The sequence below is a fragment of the Zonotrichia leucophrys genome, chromosome 6 (genome assembly GCF_028769735.1).
Source record: "Zonotrichia leucophrys gambelii isolate GWCS_2022_RI chromosome 6, RI_Zleu_2.0, whole genome shotgun sequence".
Lineage (NCBI taxonomy): Eukaryota > Metazoa > Chordata > Aves > Passeriformes > Passerellidae > Zonotrichia > Zonotrichia leucophrys.
This window is the reverse complement of record NC_088176.1, coordinates 20,215,206-20,239,702: the sequence shown is the minus strand read 5'-3', so window position 1 is coordinate 20,239,702 and position 24,497 is coordinate 20,215,206. Positions and strand designations below refer to the sequence as shown.

General features: G+C 41.0%; 2 protein-coding genes across 5 annotated transcripts in view; both read right to left on the bottom strand.

Annotated features, from left to right (window-relative positions):
- Nucleotides 1–5,274: 5,274 nt before the first annotated feature.
- On the bottom strand, nucleotides 5,275–11,275 carry FUT11 (fucosyltransferase 11). The gene is made up of 3 exons (XM_064717275.1): nucleotides 10,890–11,275; nucleotides 8,980–9,605; nucleotides 5,275–6,874 (listed from the first exon to the last, which is right to left on the bottom strand). The coding sequence occupies exons 1-3, from the start codon at nucleotides 11,145–11,147 to the stop codon at nucleotides 6,727–6,729; spliced, it is 1,032 nt and encodes a 343-aa protein (XP_064573345.1). The 5' UTR covers nucleotides 11,148–11,275; the 3' UTR covers nucleotides 5,275–6,726.
- A 1,934-nt stretch (nucleotides 11,276–13,209) lies between these two features.
- Nucleotides 13,210–24,497, bottom strand: part of SEC24C (SEC24 homolog C, COPII coat complex component) — a 36,796-nt gene continuing 25,508 nt past the window's right edge. For all 4 annotated transcript variants that reach the window (XM_064716326.1, XM_064716327.1, XM_064716328.1 and 1 more), the window contains 13 exons: nucleotides 24,255–24,379; nucleotides 23,803–23,994; nucleotides 22,701–22,794; nucleotides 20,876–20,992; nucleotides 20,227–20,397; nucleotides 19,745–19,841; nucleotides 19,337–19,482; nucleotides 18,808–18,946; nucleotides 17,858–17,976; nucleotides 17,294–17,473; nucleotides 16,458–16,649; nucleotides 15,954–16,043; nucleotides 13,210–15,513 (listed from right to left, as the gene is read on the bottom strand). In XM_064716326.1, coding sequence (XP_064572396.1) covers nucleotides 15,373–15,513; nucleotides 15,954–16,043; nucleotides 16,458–16,649; nucleotides 17,294–17,473; nucleotides 17,858–17,976; nucleotides 18,808–18,946; nucleotides 19,337–19,482; nucleotides 19,745–19,841; nucleotides 20,227–20,397; nucleotides 20,876–20,992; nucleotides 22,701–22,794; nucleotides 23,803–23,994; nucleotides 24,255–24,379 — 1,803 coding nt within the window. In that variant the 3' untranslated portion in view covers nucleotides 13,210–15,372. The remainder of the gene's footprint in view (nucleotides 15,514–15,953; nucleotides 16,044–16,457; nucleotides 16,650–17,293; nucleotides 17,474–17,857; nucleotides 17,977–18,807; nucleotides 18,947–19,336; nucleotides 19,483–19,744; nucleotides 19,842–20,226; nucleotides 20,398–20,875; nucleotides 20,993–22,700; nucleotides 22,795–23,802; nucleotides 23,995–24,254; nucleotides 24,380–24,497) is intronic.

Genomic DNA, 24,497 nt, shown 5'->3' with positions numbered 1-24,497 from the left:
TTCCCAAATTACATTAGCTAATGGTGGAGCACCTTCAAGTCCTTTCACCTTCAAAAGCTGATCTCTCAGTTAAGTAATTCCAAGAAAAATGAGGTGGGGTAGGAGGGGAGGCTGAGAAAGAGAAAGGCAAACTACACAAGGAGAATTGTAATAGCTTCCCGTAAGTTACTGCTGTCTGCATTAGAACTAATTTTTTGGCATCAGTCCCATATTGGAGCCTCAGCAGAAGAGATTCCCAAGCAGACAGAATAAGATACATGATGGTGTCTGCACACACCATGCAGAGATGTCTGAAGCAGGACACCATTTTATTATTAAAGATTAATTTTTAATATTACACATTAATTTTAAGGAAGAATGCAGAACTACAAAAAGGCTGTGTTATTGAATAGCCAAATGCTTCTACAGCCTATATGTTGTATAGCTAATAGCACCAAGTCACTAATGGATGGGACAGAAGTGATGACTTTATAGGGACAGTCAGAAACTGAATTCCCTCAACAGTGAACCCCAGAGATGTTTTACTGTGAATCTTGAATGTACAACTATAAAAACCATGTAAAACTTTTGCTAATTAGCATTTACAACTTTTTTTCTTGTATTGACACATTTAAAGCTGAATCCTAGCTTGCGTTTCAACTGGTCAAAACCAAAATAAAACACAGAGCTTAAACTATTAATACTAGATTTGAAAAGAGTATATATCACAACTGAATAAGGGCCACATATGATACTACAGTAAATGCTATGCCACAGTTAAAAACAATGCTAGCAATGCTGTAATAAAATACACCCTTTAAAATGAGACTGCTATCTTAAATACCTCTTTAAGAGATGAGAAATTACACCATGTGTTCTTCCCTTTCTGGTGTAGTTATGTAAAACGTCCAGAAATTACCAAAAAATCAGTTAGGGGACGAGGGTAAGAAATCTGCAGTACTGGCAAAAAAGAATAGAGTTGATATCCATGTCTTTTTGACTGCCTGGATCCAGCTTTCAGGTAAATTCCACTATATTCACACAAATGTACCCTGAATGCACCATACCAGTCCATAATGCCCTCACCAACCACACTTTAATCTCATCTGTCTCACCCTGACCTCCTTAACCAATTTAATTAGAGATGCTTTAAAATTTAAAGCACTTCCACTTGGACTTTAGCAGTGAAAGAAACCAGTTTGCTGAGATTCCAGGTGGTTCAGACTTAACTCCTGCCTGCTGAGCTATTGTGTTTGGAAAGTATTAGCACAATATATTCATGCACTCACAACTAGACGTGTCACACCCCATCCCAACTCCCACAACAACCCTTATCCTGTGCTATCTCAATTAGATCAGCTGCCCTGCATTTTCCTGTCAACCTGAGTAGTTCTGAGCTGCCATCCCTAGTTCCCAGGATCTAGGAAACTCAGCCCATGTCCACTGCAAATTACCTGTGCCTCCTTATTTGCTCAAAGATGCCACAAAGTATTATCATCTGCTCTGATCCATTCCAAGATCCCCAGTACCATCTCTAGCTGAGACACTTGCACATTAAACGGGTCTTTTCTGCAGTAAAAATGTATTTAACAGCACACAAATGAAGATGCTAGCGGTGTCAGAGTTCTGGAACAAATCCTGTAGCTCCACTCCTCTCTATCCTTCCTAATCCCTCTGCAGAGCCATACATCTCTCCCTGCCAGCTCTGAGACAATGGACCATAAAGAGAAGTACAGTTTGTTAGAGCCTGACGCAGGCTTTGGCTCAGTTGGTCATATCACTAAAAGGATTTTATCTCTGATTAATGTCAACCTCTCAGGTCTCTGGTCTCTAGGCAGAATGAAGGAACCTGGCACCCTGTATGTTTCCAATTAATACAACTTCCCAGAAGGTGCTTTGAGATCCAACAATAACTTTAATTAAATACAGTCAAATAGATGACAACTAATGATTAAGGGAGTGGCTCACTTGGGACTATGGCTGAAGTGTGTGTATGGCAGGACAGTAAGCAAGGCAGATGGCTGCTTGTCTAACACAGCAATGCCTGCTAAAACTCTGATGTCCCTGATGGCTGAGTTTCAACTCAATTGATCCTGTTCCCAGGCCTTTAGAAGTTGTTCTTTCACATAACATAAAGCTTCCCTCAGTCAAAATGCAAGAGGGGCATTTCTGCTGATTCTCCAGCTGCTGCTGCACTTTGCAGACCATTTCCAGAGAAAGCAGCTCATTCTCTTTTCCCTCTAAACATATACATTCACTGCTGCTTGGATCTCATTCTACTTACCATTAGAGAGGACCCAGAGATCTTTCAGTTTGAAAATTACTACAGTGACTGAAATAAGAAAAGGCAACTCTTTCTGAACTCCTTTTGAGTTCTAGAAATCATAATGCTAGCTATCAAATCAATATTCTTCAGTGAGGTTATATGCTTCCTACAAAGTGCAGTCCTTGCTAAAGGACAGAAAACACAGACTACTAGTTCAGTAAATTAAATAATCAACTTCTAACTGAAAAAATAGGCGACATGTGGTACCAGAGTTTTGGCAGAAGAATGACAACTGTGGCTTGCCCAATCAATGCAATGCCTCGAACTGCTAGATTTTTAACCTTCAGTCAGTTATTTGTTTCTTGTCTCTCACCTCTCAGAGGGCATACATTTATTCTAGCTTGTCAAGTCAATTCTGAGACACAGCATCAATAGAATTTACTGGTGTTTCATGTGAGCAGTAATGAGGAGATATTTTTAGAACAGTAATGCTACTGAATAAAGCTATCCTGACAGCCTTGAAAGCCTCCTTCTAGTCACACAGTAAACAGGCACAATGCATGATAAGCAATGAAGACACTCACCCTAGTCTGCAGGATCCTGCCAAAGTGTTTACGCGGGTAAATATCTTCAATATTTGCTATCTTTGATAAATTCCTTATTAGGATCAGTTTTTATGAATATGGGTACCTGCACTGTAAGAACTGTTGAATTGTTGAACCTGCACTGTTGAATCTATCATGTTCAGTCTGAGTATCATGTAGCCTTCCAGTAGTCACAATATGAGCGATGACATTCAGCCACCATCTTGCTGCTCTGGATTTAAAGCAGTGAGAAATCCAAGAACAGAAATCAGGAAACTTTTCTCAAAATAATAATGCTGCAGTGACCTTCCTCCTTGTCTGCATTCACACACTTGCATTAGCAGAAAGACAACTAGGAGGGTAAATTGAATTCACTCTGGCCAGTACACATTGGCACTAGACAGCAATCCTTTCAAATGCATTATTAAGTAAATTAACTGCAAACTCTTCAAGGGTATGAGACCCAGCTTCTCCTCCTGTCTCCTCCAAATAACAGGAGAGAATGAAAGCAAAGCCATGGCAAAATGTTTACTCAACATTTTGTAGTCCTTGCTGTGCAGAGCAGTAGATGCTGTGAAGGTCAGTCAGCAGCACTGAACACAACTGCAACCACAACTCTTTATCCAGCTGGGCAGGATTCCCACCTCTCCTGTCCCTGCAGAGTTTGTCTGGCAGCTACACAAAGTATTCAAACCATGCACTGAATAAATATTCCTTAATTCTTACACACCATACATAAAAAGTGAAATAAATTTACTATATTAATAGAGGCCACAGACACATGGTTTATAAATCATGGAAGTACTGTGACATAGAGAGATGAAAGCTAGTATGATCTATGACTACAGAAAAAACCACTGCAGACACAAAAGAAACAAGGCTTGGGTGAGCTTCACAGCTAAGAGTGGTAGCTGATACTCATTACCTTTTGAGAAGTTCACCACCTCTAAGACTGTAAAAAACAGTTAAACCTAGGAAGACACTAAAAACTCAGAAAAGAAAGCTATCAAGTGACTTGTGACTCAACTACAAACTGGAAGTTGTACTTTGAAAACCAGACAAAACCCATAGAATATCTGTAATCAATTTACTTTCAGATCTGTACTCTTTCCATACACACTTTAAGAAGACAGATGGCAATCAGAAATACTCATGCTTGGCAACAGTCATCAAGCTCAAAGCAACAGCCTTCTGTAGTACAGACACAGAGCAAAGCAATAAAGAAAGCCTGCAGGACCAACAAAATAACCTTGTTGGCTGTTGATTGTAATATACTGAGTACATGAAGTATATAGTGGTGGAGGAATACTATTGTGAAATAGCTAATGAACAAATCAGGGCCCCAAGGAAGAAGTTTTTACCTACTTTGCTAGCTACTATTCAGCTTGCACCACCATATCTTCAATGCTACTGTTAGTTGAGAAACATGCTCATGTTTCTGAGCAGGAAGACAAAATGGGGCTTTGGACATCACTCAGCAAGGACTAAGCAGGTGCTGATGCACATACTTATACTGGTACTTCCTCCTGTTACTCATGTAAGGACAGTGCATTAAATGTAGCATGTCTAATTTTGGCAACAGTAGATACATTATATTATAGACCTGGAAATTACTATAAATGCTGCACTTCTGAAAAATCTACTTCAATTACAGGATAAAAGAGTAAAAGTAGCATGTGCTAGTACCTGGTTCTTATTTTTTATGTTTAGTACAAAAAGCAAGATCATGATTTCTCCTGGCTAGTCCACCAAACATTTGAATACGAAAGTGTTTTGAGATATTAAGAGAATGCGGTTAAAGAAGACTGAATTATTTTCTATACAGAAACATGAAGTGATGCAACTGAAGGCATTACTTCAAACAATTTACCTAAATATCATTAACTTGATTAGCAGAAGTCAATATTCAGAACTAAAGCAGCCTTAATTTGTTTTATCTTAATTTACTTCTCCAGCAAGTGGCCTCTTCAATCCTGAATACACATCTGTAATTTTTAATCTGATTTGAGTAATCCAGTTTAACGATTATTCTCTTAGGTATTCATGTCTCCCGAATAACTGAGAAAAAGGAACTTAACTGATAAATACATTCTAGCTGAAGAATCACTTGTTACTGTTATTAGAGAAGAGAGATAAAAAACTATTCTTCTCCTAAAAACAATTAGGTGAGAACAATGTACACTGTATGCATTTTCTACATTTATAAAAATCCAGTGATAGTCATGGGTCTGAAGTCTTTGCTGTCAAGGTGCCCTTACAGTGATTTTAACATGGCAATATTTTTCTGTCGCCTGAGAGGCAAACATGGAGATGATCATTACCTATACTGGTATTATACCTGTAATCCCATATCTATAACATTATAAAGGGGAATTTGAGTGGAAAGAAAAGGATATGAAGTGAAGCACACAGCACTAAGCAATAGACAGTGATGTAATTAGGAAGAGAATGTAGAGTCACTGCTGTTCCTAACTTTTACTGACAGACATCAAACTTCCCATAGCAATTGCAAAAAACTGTCTTACAAAATCAATTTACATAACAGACTGTAGACTTTCATTAGCAACAAACTGTTTAAAGCACAGATAAACTCTGGCTCTTTAGTCAGTAGTTAACTTCTGAAGGAGGGAAAATGAAAAAAGAAAATAGCATTATACCATCAGAGACATCACTAGAGTGTGGCCATTTGTGCCTGTGCATTTAAACCTTTGACCCTGAATTAATTAGTTTGCCTCCACTGCAAGATCAATTATTTCAGAAAGATACCCACTCTGGCAGGGAACAGTGGAGTTTGTTTATTCCTGTAAGCAATACAGGCTATGCAGCAAGGGAGATCAGCCCACAAGTTGTCACTCGGGAACTCTGCTCATAGACCAGGATCACAATGTGTTAACGTCGGCAGAGATACAAAACCACCTCAGTGCACCTGGCTCTCATCACCCATTTCAGCATACAAAGACTTCAAGACTTGTATCCAAACTGCAGAGACCACTGCAAAGGTACCATTGTGAAAATGTATTTGTCTTGGCAGAAAGCTGCACATACTCAAAAGGAAAAAATCAAAGGCCTCTGAATTGCTAGCATTAAGAAGGTAACAGTAAATTGAGATTACAGATTTCAGATTTGATGGAAACTTAACCAAAGTATAGAATTTTATTTTGTTCTACACAATACCAGGTAATACACTTTCTGGTGTGAAATACTTGGTTGAAAGTTGCAGCTTAAAGAATTTGTTCTGCCATTCCATTGCACATATGACCTGCTAAGTCATCAAAAGAGGAAAATTAGGCAGGGAGTTAAGTGACCTCCCCACAGTTATTCAGTTAGCTTGAAAAGGAGCAGTATCTGAGGCATGTTACTTGGGGAGAAGAGACTTTATTGCAGCAATTTCATAAGGCACGATTGCTCTTCACAGATGTGTCTTTTGTAATTCCTTCACTGGAAAAGCCATTTGTTAATAGCAACTAAAAGTACATCTTAATGAAGAGAATATGTGATTGATAAAATACTTAAAAAAACAACTAATATTCTGAAGATTTAAAAAAATCCCTGAAATATCTTAGGGCACTTGAGCAAGAGCCTGCAGTCACGTAAGACACAATATATGTACAGCAAATGCAAAAGGAGAGTAAATTCCTCTTTTGCCCCACATGTTGACACCTGCAAGCCAGGAGTGGCTTCACATCACAGAGCTGAAACTCAAACCAAAGCAGTTCCTAATGTTTCCACTGCTGAAATCCAATCATAACAGAAACTTACTCACTTCGTGCACCAGAAAAAAATTGTCTCTGTGAGAGTTTTTTTGGTTTTGGTTTTTCAAGGCAAACATTTGAAGTGAGTAAGAATTCAGTCTCAACTTTCAATGCAATTTTCAAATCAAGCTCTTACAAAGATGGGTCAGTGTTGCCTTGTCCTCTTCAGAAAAATCTCATGCATGTAGTCCCAAAATCTTCCCTGATGAGACTCATTGCGATGAATCATAGCAGTGAGGGCCTCACCCTGATCAAGGCTTTGCCAATAATCCTGCAGCCACATTTCTTTCCAACTGAAACAAAAAGAGAGACATCATCACAAATAATTAAAAGCCCCAAATCAGTCTGCAGCTGTAATAGCACTGAAACCATGTTTTTCTTTCCCTTAAGATGAAAACAGGCCCAGAGATGGTCACAACAAATTATGTTGTCAGTGTGCCACTGTGCTCTAAGTCATTTAAAGAAACTTGCTTTGAAAATTCTCTGTAGCAAATATAAGTTCACTGTTAGCTTTACAATATTCTAGAAGTATCAGTATATACTATCACTACCGTGTTAACCACAGAGACTAAATTACTAATTGCAGAGAATAAAAACTTCTGTTAAAATAAAATCTATCACAGAGTACTTATATTATTTTGAGAGTAGATTGTAGTGACTGACCACAACCTGACACATACAACTGCCTGTTCTACAGCTTTCTTCCTTAAGCTTACTTGGGAGTGAAACCCAGCAGTCCAAATACAAGTGAAGCTGCAAGCATAAGGATTGAGAAACCACATCCCCACACATACAGCTAAAGGTGTGATAGTGCTCCAGCTACATACACCTACAGAGAGAGAGATTCTGACTGCAGCAGCATTCTGACAATTCAGCATATTTTTCAACCCTAAAAACAAATTACATCTGGGAATAAAGATTACAGAGCATGCAAATATGTAGTGTAACCTTACTGTAACTGGGTATATGCTCTAACAGAAACTCCTTTGTTGTCCTCTGAGTTCAGAAGGCTCCAGAACCACAAGTCACAATGTGTTTATAGTCAGACCTTGCATGGTGCATACAGCCTAGCACTTGTATCCCCACTAGATCTGTGTCATTTTTTCACAATAATGTTTTTCTAAACTAACAAAACACTCCACGGACTGGCTCAGTAGGCATTCATCTAAATTGATCACACTGTTAAATAACATTACTGTCAAACTCAGACAAAAATATGGGTATGCTTAACTAACGTTTTGATGGCAATTTTATGCTATTATTACACCAGTTAGAATTATAAGTAGTCATGTTCCATTTTGCAAATAAAAATGGGTAAAGCTTAGATGCTTATCAGATAGCAACTACTGTATTTAACAGGAGATGCCCACGATCATGCCTTGGGAACTATGGACACATACCTTTATAAAGTAAATATCAGTGAATGTAAAAGCTTCCCCTGAACAATTTTTCCAGACACATCTCATGCCTACAGATGAGGAGAGTAACAGTGAGACACGGAAACTTCCCTGGGATGAAACTGTAGCTTGAATTATGGACCAGCTGTTCAAAACTCCCTGCTGATGACCTCTGTGAAGAATGATGGAAGCACCTGGACCTGCACGTGGGACCAGCAGCAATTCTGTGTGTGCCTCCACAGGTACTTCTCTACTGCCACCTGATGCTCAAACAGAAAACCTATGGAGCTGGACCTTCTATGAACTCTCCAGAGTAGGGCGATGCACAGCACACTACAAAGAAAAAAGCCATTTCGCTGCCGAGACTGAGAAAAGGCATTACCATAAAAAAAGCTCCTGTAAATCAGTCAACCAACAGAAAACAAGGGACAAGAAGCTGCTCAATCTGTTTTCTCTCCTGCACAGTCCCTCTTCTAAATAACTGGCATCCTCGAACAGAGCCAGTGTTTTGTTACACAAAACAGCATTAAGTCCTGTATTGTGGGCGAGCCTAATTTCTGCTCTGAAGTCTACAGGAGTCAACCAGGCCTGCAGTGAACATTGGCAACCCCATTGTAACGCAGTACTTTGTAGAGTTACACAGCTGCTTTTGTCCGAGGGCTGCCAAGTGCTTTACCATCACTGTACTGAAAAACATCCCTCCCTCAAGCAAAGAGGCCAAGATAGACAAAGGATAACCCCAGTGCCTGAGGTAACAGAGCATTTTAACAGAATATCCTCAGTGTCACACTCCACTTTAACTGCTAGCACCGCTGTCCAAGCCTCTCATTCCGCCTCAGCATGACACAGTATTAGCAGGACCCCCTAGACCACCCACAAGACATAATACAAAATGTAGCTGGAGAAGTAACAAGAGCTCCTTTAAGTACAAAGAGTTATTAAAGTTACAGCTCCTATTGAAGCTTTTTCTCCCTTCAAAAAGCATAATATTGGCATGTTACCTGTCTCCACCAGAGAGGTCTTCAACACTTCCAAACCCAGGGGTTGGCATAGGACATCCCATGTGTTTGAACTGAGCTATATGAGGTCTGGGAGCTGGAATTTTTCCATGAGACTTCTTGTGTTCCTGTTCCTCTTTGACCCGGGTGTTCTCCTTGTCACAGATGAAACACTCAAAGCCATTCAGGTAATTGGGCAGAGTCATGTCATTCACACCCCACTCCCGCTTCTCCAAGCTCTCTAGCAAGAACTGGTTTTTGATTCCACCAGCATTTTTATACTCTAAATACTTCAAATATTCCTCTCCATTCTTGTCCAGGAAATCCAGATACTTTGCCAGCTCTTGGGGGCTGTCAAAATCATCTATAAGAATGATGGAGAGGTTGTTTGGCATCCAATCCCGCACAGCTGGGGAGCCTCGATACACTGGGACAGCACCCAAGTGCATGGGACGCCACAGCTTCTCTGTCATGTAGTCATCACATATGGCATTCTCCAAGGCCAGATGGAACTTGTACCTGGCAATAAAAGTCATAAATTCAGAATCTTCTGTAGTGGCTGTAGAAGTGTCTCTCAGTCGCTCACTGGGGAGCTCACGGTTATGCAGGCATTTACCATAGGAGTCAACCTAAAATAACAAACAGCATCTTTACAAAGTGATTTGTTCCCCTGGAACTTGTTTTCAGACCTTGTGGTTCTTGTACAATTCCTAACTTGGATCAGTTCGTAGCTATGTTAATTTGGCTTCATTTTCACTCCAAGGTCTTCCTCTTGAGACTATTCCTAGAGTCTAAGTTCTACAAGCTTTAGAGAAAACCAAGTGCTCAGTTCCAAAAGCAGCATTAGCCACACTACAGACTGAGGGGCGAGGGGAGCACGCAGATGCCACCCAAAAATGTATTTCTGGACAAAACAGAAACCAGCAAGTAAAGAATCGCATTTGACTCTATGTCAATTTAAAGATTCTCTTTCTACTTAAGAGACATAGTGCTCTTCCAAACAGTTACACAGAGTTCCAGCCAGTCTCAGCAAGCTGACAGAATTTTTCAATTGTCAGACTGAGAAAAACTGATACAAGGAGCTAAAAGAATACTGTCTAAAAATACAAGAGAACATGTTTGAGCTGGAACCTGCACCATACTTTGAGAAGACAGTAATTTTAAAAAAATTATTTTTGCCTTTGCTTCACTACTCAGTACATGATGACCTGACCTTACACAGTAACTGAATCATGACCAATAGAAACAACAGAAACCACTAGAAAAAAAAGTCTCTGGCAAAGTCTAAAAACAATTTTTTTTTAATCAATCTAATATCCTTCACACTTTTTAAGAGAAAAAATGCAGTTTTTCCTGCTTGGAAGAACCATTACTTTACTTAATGAAGCTACTTACCATCAGCTGTACCATAGCAGTACAAGCCATCATAGAAACAATATGGTCCTACCACAACACAGGTAAGGAGCAGATTCTCACAACAGAGCAACCTGCCTTTTAACTTCACTCCTGTACTTTCAAACGGGAGCGAGCTTGTAAAGGGACAGCCTTCCTGTATGCTAACTTCAAAACCCAGAGATTTCAGCAACTTCTGGCACTTGATCCACAAGACCGAAATTATTCAGGCTTTGCCCAGCTTGTGACTGATCCCGAGTGCGGCCAACTCCACATCTAACATCTGCATCATGCCTACCTACTGGCATGCGATGTAGTCTAGATCACGCTTTGGGAAGGAATACAACTAGTTTTTCTGTCCAGCTTGCAGTCAGCATGCATCCCGTTATGATTCGCGTCTTGGCTAAAAACAAGGACAAACAAACCCCATTAAAACGAAGCGGTAGAGGGGAGCAGCCAGGTGTTCCCAGCTCCGAGAGCAGCCCCACGCCACAGCTTCCCCCTGCACTCAGCCCACCTACCTGGATGTACTTCATGAGCTCCCGCACGTAGCGGTCCCGGTCGGAGGGCACATCGCAGTGGGACTGCATGTACAGCACGGGGCCGTAGCCCTTCCGCCGCCACGCGTCCTTCTCGGCCAGGGGCACGGCCGGGGCCCGCAGGTACGCGGTGCCGGGCAGCCACTGCAGCGTGAGAGGGTAGTCGGACTCCCGGCGGAAGGTGGCCGTGTAGTTGAAGAGCCGGATGCCGGGCGAGTGCGAGAGCACGTAGTTGTTCATGGGCGACTCCTCGTGGAAGAGCGCCCAGGTCTGGTGGGGCAGGCGGGGCAGCGGCGCCTCGTACGCCCTAAAGTCGGTGCCGTAGAAGATGAGCGCCTTGGTGCGGCGGTGCCGGGCCACCCGCCGGCTCCGGGTGACGAGGCAGGAGCCGCGGGGGCAGTCGATGCGCTCCGTGTCGCCGGGGAAGTGCGGGAAGAGGCTCCCGCTCCACCACAGCAGGATGGGCAGCGCCTTGTTGCTCCGCGTGTCGTTGTTGCCGGGCCCGCGGTACGACGCGGCGGCGACAAAGGCCGCGCCCGGAGGGACGGCGTCCTGCGCCCACCCGTCCGCCCCGCACGGCTCGGCCGGATCCTCCGCGGCCAGAGCCACTGCCGCGCTCCAGGCCAGCCCCAGCGTCACCCACAGCCCCACGGGCCCCCACCCCGGCCCGGCGCCCCCCATGGCCGGCCCGCCAGCCCCGGGCCCGCCCCAGGAAGCGGCGCTGGGCCCGCCTGCGGTGGTGCCGTCACGGGGCGGGGAAAGGCCGGAGGGGGCCGGACGGGAGCAACACCGCCTTCCCCGCCCCTCTCAGCTCCGACTGTCAGCGCGCCTTTCAAGTGGCTTGGAGGGGCAGCGCCAGCCCTGCTGCAGCAGCCCGACGCGGTGACCTATTGGCAGCTCCCTCCCAACCCCACTGTACAATGGCTGGAGCTGCCGTGAGCCTCTCTGCCTCCGTCTGCGCTAACACCGGCCCCGCAGTACCTGCAGCTGACAGGGATAAAGCCCAGCTGTTCCCCGAAGGCACAGCACGCCGCGACTGAACGCACCTGCAGAGAGAGGGCTCCTGGACCAAGCTGTTACAACAAAGAGCCCCCAGCTCAGCTCCTGTTGGAGACCATAAAGGGAAGGAACAGGAAACAACTTTTACTAACAGAAATCTTATGTTAAGGTTTTTGGGGTTTGTGGTTGTTGGTTTTTTTGTTTGTTTGTTTTTTAATATCTGCAGGTAATTTTAAAGCTCCCTTGACAGCTGCTTTTCTATACAAACCTTGAATAATTCCTACAGTATTAAAATATTCTGTAAATGGGAAAGTGGTTTGTGCTACACTATGTAAATCCAACAGACATATTCTAGAATTACCACTCAGTTGCTTATTTACATAATTGCTAAAAGCTTCACATTAACTTCTTAAGAGACAATATAATATTCATGAATTATCAGTTATAATACAGGACATTAGTTAGTATGAACACAAGGCAAAGAAGTATTTTCATCTATGTTAGAAACAAGTTAAAGAGGGAATAGTTTTCCTTTCCTTTGAAAAGTTAGGTGTAGACACTGCTTAGGGCTGCTCCAACAGCACCACAGTGTCCTCCACCTGGGCCTGGAGAGAAGGTAACAGACATGGGCTCTCCACAGCAATTTCCACAAGCATCAGAATGTGCTGCACAATTTACTCCACACAATTAATGTACAAGATCCACAAGGCCCGTCATTATCACACCAGTTCTGTGGCAGATTCTGGACATAATGTACATCCTATAGGAGAGGAATCTCAAAAATATTCGACAGCAAATTTAGTATTATTGGATATTTAGCAAAGATTGTCTTGTGCTTTCATACAGATTTGTTATAAGGCTCTCAGCAAACTGTACAACAGCAATATTCATGGGTACAGTCAAGATAACACTGCCAGTTCACGCTGAACTTTTATTTTTGCAATTAGCAACACTCCCAGCAAAAAAAACCCACAACCCAACCCCAAAAAAAACCAAACCAAAACAACAACCAAAAAAAAACCCCCCCAAAAAAAAAACCCAAAAAACCAAAATAACCCAACCAATTCACCCAGGTACCTTTAATTCTGAAATATGAGCTCTTTTAAGACTGCTGAAGTCATTAATTTGACATTGTCACAAGGTAAGGGCAATATTTGCTTAAGTAGACCAAAAAACCCCCCACCCAGTCAATGACTCAAGCTGTGTCAGCAAAAAAAGGGAATTTCTTTGTGAAATGGAAGTTCAGACAGGGCAGAAAGTCAAAAACCAATCAGCTAAATAAAGGAATACTGAGATTAAACAGTACCTTTTGTCTGTTGACTCTTGTTGAATTTCTTATCATTCAGTGCAAATAATAACAATGACAAAAAAAGAAAGACTGAACTTGGTTAGCAAAGACTGGATTGTAAAGGATCAATGAGCTAGACTTCAGCCCTTCCCATTTCCCCCCTCCCCGCAAAATACAGGGTTTGGAAAAATAAGCAGTGTTTATTTACTAACAATGACATAAAATACATCTTAATATATTTTTATTTCTTTACAAATTAAAAGATGCATTGGAAAAACAAGTGAAGAAAATGAAAGGTTCATTCATGATTTCATTTCCACCCCCACACCCCCCAATATTAATACTAGAATTAGTATTTGTGGAAGTCTGTGGTTGCTGTGCATTATATTCCTGGGAAGTTCTTTTTTCCCCCTCTGATTAAAAATCCTCTAGATTTTTTGGTTGGAGGCAGTATGTGGAGTAAAAAGTCAGCCACATTCATACAAAACCGCTGAAAGTTCTGTCAACTACATCTTGAAAGAGTTTCTACATTACAATTTTCATGTTCCCCTTTCTGTGTAGTGATGGGAGGGAAGACAAACTAGCAGCATTAGAAGAGAAATGGATTTATATACATGCTACAGGATATGGAACTAAAACCACAGCCAGATATTTTTCTGATTTTAACAAGGACTTTCCTATGAAATATCAAGTCCAGATAACATGTTCTCTAATCCATCCACATTCTTCCTTTCACTTTTAGTGCTATTGGTAGCTTAAACTCCTGGGTACTGGAAGAACACCTGTTAAGTGTTCAAGTTAAAATATACAAGCCCCCTTTCAAAAGTAAATAAACAAAGCCCTTAGAATTCTGAATTTGATTATACTAGCTCCCTCTTCACAGGAGTCTTCTCATCCACCCCTGCAAAATGGAGCAGCAGAGCAGCCAAAGCGGATGGATTAATCTGTCTGAGGTATTTTAGTTTAACAAACAGGCTTATAAAAGGTTTTGTGCAAGCTGATCAGTAGACAGAATGTGGAGGGTATAAACATCCAGTAATGAAACTCTTTGCTATGGCCCAGGTGCTGTCAATAGCCAAAATCAGGTGCTTGCAATACCTATTACAGTAGTCTAAATCTTAAGGTTTTGTATCCCCTTCCTTGTGTTCCAGGGTACAAAGCACTCTCAAATTCATGTCAGTATAAATCAAATTCCTGCTTGTTGGCTATGATTCAAAAAATATGGTTGAAAATGGCCACTTCCTTATCATTCAGTTCGTACACAGTCCCTTGTCACCTTGTTAAAGGTATTTTCTGCTTAAGGTTAAGAAGCTTTTGTTCCCACCACCATCTGACAGACAGGTAAACTCTGCAGGAGAGGTCATGGAACATGGATTGAGTAGGACAATACAGAGCCGTGCAATGAGAAGGAAAGGAGTCACCACACATGTCAACAGGAAGTACCATCTCTACCCCTACACTGCTCAGAAGCTGTTGATTTTTGCCCACTTAACTACTGATTACTCCATTACAGTTCTGCACAGCAACTTATAGTACGGGGAAGATTGTGGAGAGAAGTTTGCCCTGCTGCCTCCTGGCTTACCACTCATTTCATGTTTCATGGCTTTCTGGTTTGGACAGCCACATGATACATCTGTGCTCTGACAGATCATGTTTCCCTCTTTAAAGGAGACACAAAATGTTTGGCTGCTCCAGCTCCCATCACCTGACCTGCCTCTTGCCCTCCCCACCTGTGCATCCTCTTCACACTTGGAGCATGCACACACACCCACACAAATGCACAGCAGCTACCAGAAGTTTTGAAGAGTTATCGCTTTTCACCCAATGTTGAATCATGTACAGTGAACTGAAAAAAACCCTACATTCATTACAACAGGATTAGCGAGCATGGGGTGGGGTGGGGGGTGAACTCCTGCCAAGCACAGGAAACAATTTAGATGCAAATAAAAGACCTGGTATCAAAGGCCTTTTTCTTTTTTTAGCCCTCACCAGGAAAATATTTCATCTCTCATATGGGATTGGGAAAGGTTGAAAGGATTTCTGCTAATGCAATGTGTATTAAAAATTATGGAATTGTACAGATTTCTATGTTGTCCTTTTTGAGGGCGCTGGGCCGTCTGATCAGGTCATTAGTGGAGACTGAAATGTCACTGCTGAGTTCTAGCACCACTCACTCCTCTAGCTCAGTAGCTGCCGAATCTCCTTGTGCATGTGACACAGGAAGTCCACATATGAAGCCCCCCCACTCAGACTCTTGTCCTCCACTAGAAAGTGTTTGAACAGCATTTCCAGCTTATCTTCTTGCTTCACAATTATCAACTACAAGAAACCAAACAAAACAAGAACAAAACCAATAGTGAGTAGCTATTAGAATACATCTTCATGAGGAAAATGGAGCAAAAAGCTACATGCTGAAAACTCCAAACATAGCCAGCCAGAATCACAGCATATATGGCTTATGTGCTTTGACTTCTGTAACTTAGCTGGGTTAAGCCTCAATGCTTTCTAAACAGAAGGAAAATACCATCTATGTAGTTCATATAGTAGTATATTGTAATAGGTCTGAAAAAAGGAAGTTTTAGAACTATGGTAAGCACAAAACTCCAAAACTAGTGAAATTTGTTTTCAGATTCTTGAAAACTTCAAATAACATTTATGAGATTGGGAAGAGTAAGTTCAGGACTGCAGCATCACCAGGCATCACCTGACTCTACTAAGAGAGAAGGAGATTTAAAGCTATAAATGGGGGACATTTTTACCTTCATGTAGCGGGATCTCTGCCCTTGAAGCATATCAACAACAGACCGCACTTTCTTTGAAAACGGGTTTTCCAAGACTGGCAGGGTACTCTGGAATGAAAGATATCCAATCCCCATTAGTCTTGGGAAATAGAGCAATGTTAAACAGAAGTCAGCAGTTTTGGCATACTGTAAAAGGGTAAAGAAATATCTACCACATTAGCATACAATCTCTTGAACTTCGACTACTTAGAAAAGAATATGACATGAAATCAGAATTAGACATCAATTATTTATTCCATTTAGATATCAACTGTTCTCTTCACTGTTAATGATATGACTTGTGAAATAAACCTAGGCAAAAGCATGCCTGACATGCCCAGACTATCAATATTTCACACATCTGTGCTTCTCTCATTTCTATTAATGAAAATGAAATGCTATTTTTTTCTGCTGGCTTTCTCATAGTTTTAAGTATTGGGTGACTATCACAGACTCTAGCTCCCACACTGCCATCCAGCTCACCAAGGCATTGCTAATTTGACTGAAGGATGACACTCCAAAAAGGTTCTGGATCAGGCTTTGCTGCACGTTGACTCCCACCCACACAAAGATGTTCAGCCCATTCTCCAGCAGGTAGATGTCACCCTTGGAGAGACGCTCCTCGGAGTTCCGAATGGCTGCTGGCAAGGAATCACTGTCAACATCTGCTTTGGTCTGTTTTACAGGGAAATAAAAATTAAAGTAAAATAAAAGTTATAAAAAAAGAACATTTTAGGAAGTCTTGAAAATTTCTGCCACAAAGACACCAATGATTTTCTCATTTCTAGGACTCTCAAGAAGTAGTCAATCTTGTGACTGAAGTAGAATTTTCCTTAGTTTTCTTACTCAAAGTGACACAGAAGCAGTTCAGAGACTTGGTCAGCAAAAGAGAACACAAGGCTTCTGTGGAAAGACTCAAGTTCAAATATCACCCCCTGGAGTAGGAATGTAATCAGTTTTTAGTGTTATTCCAGCAACTATGGTAATGAAAAGTCAGAACAGTATGTGGAGTTACCTTGCAATAATGAAAATTACTACACAAAGTTGTAAGCCTTAGGACTTTTAAAAAAGACTATGAAAGGGTCAAAAGTGTCTTATCTGTCACTAGTCATATGCTTACAGCTCAGGAAAAAAGTATCCCCCAAGAAATTCACAAGGTGCAGTAATGCTGAGCAAAATGAAGTGAAATATCCCAGATGGCAGATCCCCAAATACTTCTCAAATCACTTTCCCTTGCTAAAATATAAATGCCATTCCTTAAGATGAGTCAGTGAGACAACAGCAAGCCTCAAGTGCCAAGCAGATCTTGAATTACTCACCAGGGGCAAAAGCCTGGGATAAAAGAAAACATTAGTTTCAGCCACGTCCATGGATGTCACTAACTGACGGATGTAGGCACGGTCATCCGTTGTGACCTCTGGGCCGGGCTGCAGAACGTCACTCTTCAACACACAGTTCAAGTACACAGGAAGCAGCTTCATGCATTCGGGGAGGATGAGCTAAAAGTCACAAGCAGACAGAAGCTGGTCAGCTGTCTTGCTGAATAAGCTTATGTTCGACAAAAAGAGACTTGCACGAAGCAACAAAGTGGTACAGCCATGAGGAGTGAAAGTTGATAGTCTACTTATATCATGGACTGCAAAAGAAACATAAAACCTTTCCCCGAGGCAGGCAGTGCTCCCTGCGCTCCAGACAGATGTCCAAGAAGCCATTCTCAACTACAGCTTTACTTGTAGTAGTGTATCTAGTTTCCTGAGTCTCCTCTTTGCAAATTTCTGCTGAGGAAAGGAATTGACTTTTTTTGAGCAGACTAAGTAAGAAGAAGCTGGACATCACTTTTGAATTTCCAAGCCTGAGATTCAAGTGAAAGCACTGGAGTTTACCTGGCCAGCAGAAGAGGGACTAGCACAGTTCTTTCGATAGCAGGCTAGGATCTGGGCACACTGGTTGATCAGTGCATCTCGTACAGTCTTCACTGGACTACTCAGGACTCCGCGATATGCTGCCCAGAGAGAGGAAAGAGACGGACTGCTGTCAAGTGATTGTTCAAGAACACCAAAACCCCCAACACTACTTCCACAAAGGAAATCTGAATAACTCTTTGTTTATGGAAGCCTTTATTCTTCCCGCTTCAAACTTGTAGGAAAATGATGATATATTCCTATTGAGAACCTGAAGAAGCTCCTTTACTCCCTTTTATTACATAATCTTGAACTCTCTATCTCCTACGTACTTAAAATATACTTAAAATAATTGAAAGTATGGGGTTCTATAAAAACTCCTTTTATAGACTGACCATCTTACATTAATGGTCTGAAAATTGACTGTTTCCTTCATTTTAATGTTAATAAACATACACAACTCTCAATCTCTGTTGGATTTCTAGGCTTTTACTGCAAGCTAGAAAGGGTAAATAGGGTACAGTGCATAAGTATATGACATTTAACTCATATCTATGAACAAGGGCCACCATTTCTTGTGAAAGCAAAATTCTGCAACAATTAAGGAATGAACTAGAACAGCCCAAAAACAAATATAAGGATGAATTCAGACAGCTGGCAATACAAACTGTTATTAAAAATATTTGGAAAATAATTTGTAGGAAGAATAAGCTACACGCTCAAGAATAAGCCTACACTCTCTATCTGTACCTCTTGTCCTAAGCAGCAATACAATCATCACAGCTTTATGCTCTTTCCCATAACTGACTGAGGTATCACAACTGGCACCTGACATTTGAAGCGGGAGGAATACACAGGTGTCATTGGGTGACAAAACAGGCATTTTAGCAGTAGTTAAAGGCTACAATTCCTGTTTCCATATTTACCCTTACCATACTTAGCCAAGTAGTTGATGAGGGTGTCAGTCTCACAGTTCCGATAGAGGTCAGCAAGCTGCGTGCAGCAGTTTAAGGAGAGATTGTGAATGCGGAGCCGTCGCTGTCCTGCACAACTTGTATACAGCAGAGCACACTGCAGGGGACAAAAACGCCAGGAGACACAGAAATTAGGTCCTGCTACAATAAGAAGGGCAGGGTTGGAATATACTTTATTAAAAGCTAGGATGCAGATGCAAAAACAAATACGGTAACTACATAAAAGACTTGGACAATAAGCTAGAGGTACATGCTAAGAATCAGGGTCAATGAAAGGTAACAAGCAGCAAATTTTAGCAGCTGTATTAAGGGACCTGGTCTTAGAAGACAGGACTGTGGTTTGAAGCAGTCTAGGTCATCCTCAGAACAAGTATGCTGGAAAAGTATGGTAAGATGCACAAAGCAAGAACAAAAAATTCCTTGAAGAAGCGTCTAATAATTCAGTTCAATTACCAACTCCCTTCTTTTACAAAGCCTCCCCCCTCACCTGTAGCAGTGCACCACTATCTTCACTCAATTTATCATCATGCTTGAATTCCACTGTTATTGTTTTATCACAGTCCAGACCTGCCATCTCTACATCAGTTGTGTTGCTCATATAGAAAGCTCCAAAAAAGTCCGTTGCTCTAATACCTAAAAGAGGGAAAAACCCAACATGAACGACCATTTTCAACAGAATACCAACATAGTCAGCCTTTTGACTCTGACACCAAGTTATCCTATTTCAGCAGGGATCTTTACAGTCTCAACAAAAGTCTTAGAATTCCAAAGCTTTAGCAGAGCTTTTGGGATAGCCTAGTCACTATGTATTTTAAACTCCAGGAAGATTTCTTTCTTCCCATGAGACATGCTTGAAGTGGCCGATTCATTAAGATTCCTCCCTGCTAACACCCACCTGTGCTTGTGCGCACTCTCATTACGGCATCAAATCCCACTTCTTTCTGCACATCCCTTCTCAAGTCATTCAGGAATCTGTACTGGTCTGTCTCCAGCTAGAAGGCAAGCAATAACTGAAGTTTCACACTTTCAAAAATCACACCAGCTTCATAAACCATAAAGTAATTTAAAACCAGATACTACCCTCCTGTGGTCTTACTTTAAAAGTCACTGATACCAGGCTCAGTGACCTGCTAATAAAATATTGTGCTAAGAGGTAACAGCCTAGCTCTTCCTGTTGGGTTTTGTTATTAACAGAGATGTTTGTATAAAGACACAAAGCTACCAAATAATTTTGCTGATTATTTTGAAATTTAAGCAGCCATTTACTTCCAAAGAAGTACTTCTTCACTGTGGTTCCCACTATAAAGAAAATAACTCTCAGCTAAACAACAATTCTTACTTGGATCAGACAGCAGTCTGAGTCAATGTCACTCCTACCTGGAAATAGGCATACTTATAAATGGAGCCTCCTGTCTGGTAAGGTACCACACCCAGCGTGGCCACATCCAAATACTGGTTTGGAAACAGGAATAGATCCACACAGCAGCCCTGGGCCACACAGTCCTTGGCCAAGTTGTTGTAAAAGCTTGTCTGTGGTTGAAACAAAGTCTAAGAAAGGAAATCAGAGATGACATCAGAAGTTTGTCCAGGAAAAGGAAAGTGAGACCCAGTTTATAATCCCAGTTCAATACTCCTATACTTTAAATCTTTCTTCAGGTAAAGTAGAATCATCTAAGTTCTCCCTGACTCTGCCTTTGAAGAACTGTTAATTATTATGACAATGACTACACATTTTGCTTTAATTGTAAATTCAGTACATTTACTTTAATGCAGATTTTGGTATTTTACCCTGTGTAATAATCTAGAGCTAACTCTTCCTGCACTCAGACTAGAGCTGTCCTTATGATGTCAAGGCTCCATAGCCCTGCTTGGGAACAGAAGATAAAAGTGGAATGTTAAATGATATTAGCTGGGACAGTTACAGAATGTGCTATCCTTGTAATTTTTTTAATACTGTTTCAGTTATTTTAATCCATAAAAAGCATAATATACACCCTTATGTAAAGATTATGCAAACCATTATTACCTTTTCCTTATCTGTGTTGATCAGTTTCCTATCATCCCTGTTCTTTAACTTTCCTGGAGCCTCTGCAATGGGCAGAGAGGTGTGGAAAATGAAGAGCTTGCCAGCACACTCAGCTGCCTGTAGGAAAGTGAGTGCAACAACAGAGGTCAGAAACATTAACAAAAATTATAAGGGAAGCTGTGATTCAAGAACAAACATTCAAGCAACCTCATCACTCTTTTAATGTCAGGGTGATTCTACCAGACACACAGGCTCACTGTCACTCTGGTGTCCAACAGAGGGAGAACAAATTATGGGTCAGTTACAGAAGAGCAAGTCTGAGTTCTATTGGATTTGTGCTAATTTCACAGTAGGGAGAAAGGAACTTTCTCTGAGGATACAGAGTAAAACAGGACCCAGATACAAAAGGTTTTGTGCAAACATGTTGCCTTGTCTTCTTCCCTGATTTGCAGTTACTGGATTTGTGGAAAAAAGTCACAGAAATGGCAAAGAATTCTGTTATCTGAGCTTCAACAGATCAGCAATTTTAAATCAACACCCTATGCCAACACTAGCTAATGTCTAATAAGTTATTTTCTCTGACACATATGCAGTATGTAAAAAGTCAATTAGCAATTTTTACTATTTCTTGATTGAACAATTGTAACAAAAAGTGAGTTTAAGAGAGACTTTTAAGGATCATTCTCCCTGTACTCAGCACTGGTGAGGCTACACCTTGACATTTTGGGCCCTTCATTACAAGGACACTGAGATGCTGTAGCATGTTCAGAGAAGGGTGGTGGAGCTGGTTAAGGGTCTGGAACACAGTTCTTGCTTGAGGAGAAAGTAAGAGAAGTCAGGTTGTCCAGCCTGAACAAGAGGGAGGCTCAGGGGAGATCTTCTTGCTCTCTACAACTACCTGAAAGAAGATTGTAGTCAGGTGGGAGTCAGCCTCTTCTCCCATGTAATATGAGACAGGACAAGAGGAAATGGCTTTAAGTTGCAGCAGGGGAGTTTTAAATTAGACATTGGGAAAAACTTCTTAATGGAAATGGTTGTCAAGCCCTGGAACAGGCTGCCCAGGGAAGTGGTGGAGTTAGCATCCCTGGAGGCATCTGAAAGATGTGTAGAAGTGTCACTTAGGAACATGGTTTAGTGGAGGACTTAGCAGTACTGGGTTAAAGGCTGGACTTATCATAAAAGTCTCTTCCAACTAAAATGATTCGCTGACGGATGTGACAGACAAATAGAGCTGTGTCACCAGTTTGGGGTGAGGTCATACAGGAATCAATTTGGTCAGTAGATACAAATCAGAGTTAAACCATGCATGTAATTCTGTCTGGATGAAGTACTAGAATGGAGGAACTTTAGGAAAAGTTTGCTTGTTTAGCACATTGCTGCAGGCAACTTCGACAGATGATATTCTCTCCTTTTATTTAAGATTCACCAGAGTACAGGATTAAAAAGACACCAAACTATGGAACACCTCCATGAGGCTTAACAGACTTCAGCAGCTGGTTTTTAATGCTAGAGGGCTTTTTTTCCTGTAGGTTCTATGAACTGCTTAAAGCAAAACCCAGACAGACAACTGAGAGTAAGCCATGTTCTTGCACTTTGAAACAAATTAGTTAAAAAAGAATTGGGTAAAGAACATATAGATAGCTGCACAAATCAGAAGGTTCATGCACTTCAAGAATGAGCCAAGTACTCCCTACACGTAGTGCATCTACTACAAGGACCTTACAAAATCTCTAGAATTGTCTTGTTATTGTGTGTTAGCAGAATATGAACTTCAGAGTACTTGGCTGTCATAAATATAATTTGTCATAAAAATGCATTTACTAACCTTCAGTGCCTCCAGCCCTGCTTGAATCACAGGTGCAAATACAGTTTCTGTTTCTCTCGTGTCTGCAAACATTTCTGGAATCTGATCCAGCAAACTAGAAAAGAACAAGAAAAAAAAAGAGCAATTCAAGATCCTATTTAATAAGAAAAGTCACACAGCTGTAGTTGATCATTTATACGATTGAGGTAGTTTAAACAGAAGTCCCTAACATGTTTGTAAATTTGTGTAACTTTTACAGTATTTGGCATCTCATCTGTGGGAAAATTGCTGCATTGTTCTCCATTGGCTTCTCTCATCTATATCCTCAGTGTCTTCTCTATAGCCTCAACTGATGCCAATTCCACAGCTCTTCTATGTTTTTTATCTTTTAATATATTCCACTATACATAGGTAAGCAAATTCTTAGGAAATACTAGTGACATTTGGCCTCTGTTTGCAAAGCATCTTGTGTACTACTCAAAGATTAATATGTGTAATCCATAGTTTTGTATTTAGGCTTGTTTAATGCATTAAAAAGGCTAGAAATTTTCTCTAAAAACATGCAATTCCAGGCCTATTTCCCAAAATGTTAGCTACACACCATAGATTAAATACAGTTCAAGTACCATAGTAAACAGTTTGTGAAAGCTTTGCTAACTTCTTTCTTTCCTTTCAGATTTTATCTTCTCTATCCCACTTTTTTTTCCTCTACAGAACCAAAACTGGACACCTCTGTTGTCTCAGTTTGCAGTTATTTAAGCAGTTGAATTAAAGACAGTGATTCAGTATTCTTACAGTTTTAGTCTGCATCATCCTCGCTGTGTTTTGTTGTGGCTTTATTTTAGGTGGGGTTTTTCTTGGGCTGGATTTTGTTTGGTTTTCCTTTTTTTTCTCCCCAGAAATGTCCTTCTGCACTAAATCCCCTTGTATACACTTTCTGCCAAGCTGGACAATGAGCCAAATAATCCCTTAGCCCTTCAACTTCCCCATCCTACTGCAGCAGCTTAATCTCAAAGAGTAAGTTAAAGTACATGGAGTGACTTGACATGACAATTCAGCACATAACATTTGAATTTACCAAACAAGTATTTTACTACACACATTGTAAATCAATTGATATTACCTGGAAATAACTGTCCTGGACTCATTCACATTCACCAGAAAACCATCAAGGAGTGGCACAAACATATCTGCCACATCTGAGACCACCATCATTTGTGGCTGTGCCAGTGAGCTCTTCACGTTGTAGAAGTGTAAAACTTTGTTGTAGGTGACAAAGCCGACTCGAATGGCCGATTCCTCCATGTTCCCTTCCCTGTAAGAGATATACTTGCCTTCACATCCAAGAAGATAGACAAGCCATTACATATAACCAACACATTAAGGGAAAAATAAAAGGAAGTAGAATGTATTTTCACCAAGAAGAGTTTCAAAAAAGATGTTCTGCTTGGCCTTTTTCTGAAGAAAAGCTTGACAGGATTATCAAGTAATTTTTAAACTTCTAGCATTTTTTGAAGAGAAAAAATCACAGCATCCCCCATTTGCATTGACTACAGTAGTTTACAATACACCTACCTGGGCAGATAATCTAGGAGTGACTTTAATTCTTCACATATTAGCCTTACTAAGCCACTCTTCACAGCATTGTAAGACACATCAATCATAAAAATGAAAGCAGGTGGACTAGGAAACTTGTTATTCTGTGGAAGAGAGGGAAGAAATCACACTATTGCCATGTAATGCAGCTCATGTAACAGCTCCATAATACAGACAAATCAATGCTGGTCAAAACTTAGTTGCTTTCATGTACCTCTGTAA

Bases quoted from the DNA above. Each gene is read 5' to 3' on its own strand.
- FUT11 (XM_064717275.1), bottom strand. From the start codon at position 11,147: ATGAACAACTACGTGCTCTCGCACTCGCCCGGCATCCGGCTCTTCAAC. The intron at 9,606-10,889 runs GTAGGTGGGCTG...TTGTTATTTTAG, and splicing joins AGCTCATGAAGTACATCCAG to GTTGACTCCTATGGTAAATG. The intron at 6,875-8,979 runs GTAACATGCCAA...TTTTTGTTTCAG, and splicing joins GACCTCTCTGGTGGAGACAG to TTGGAAAGAAATGTGGCTGC.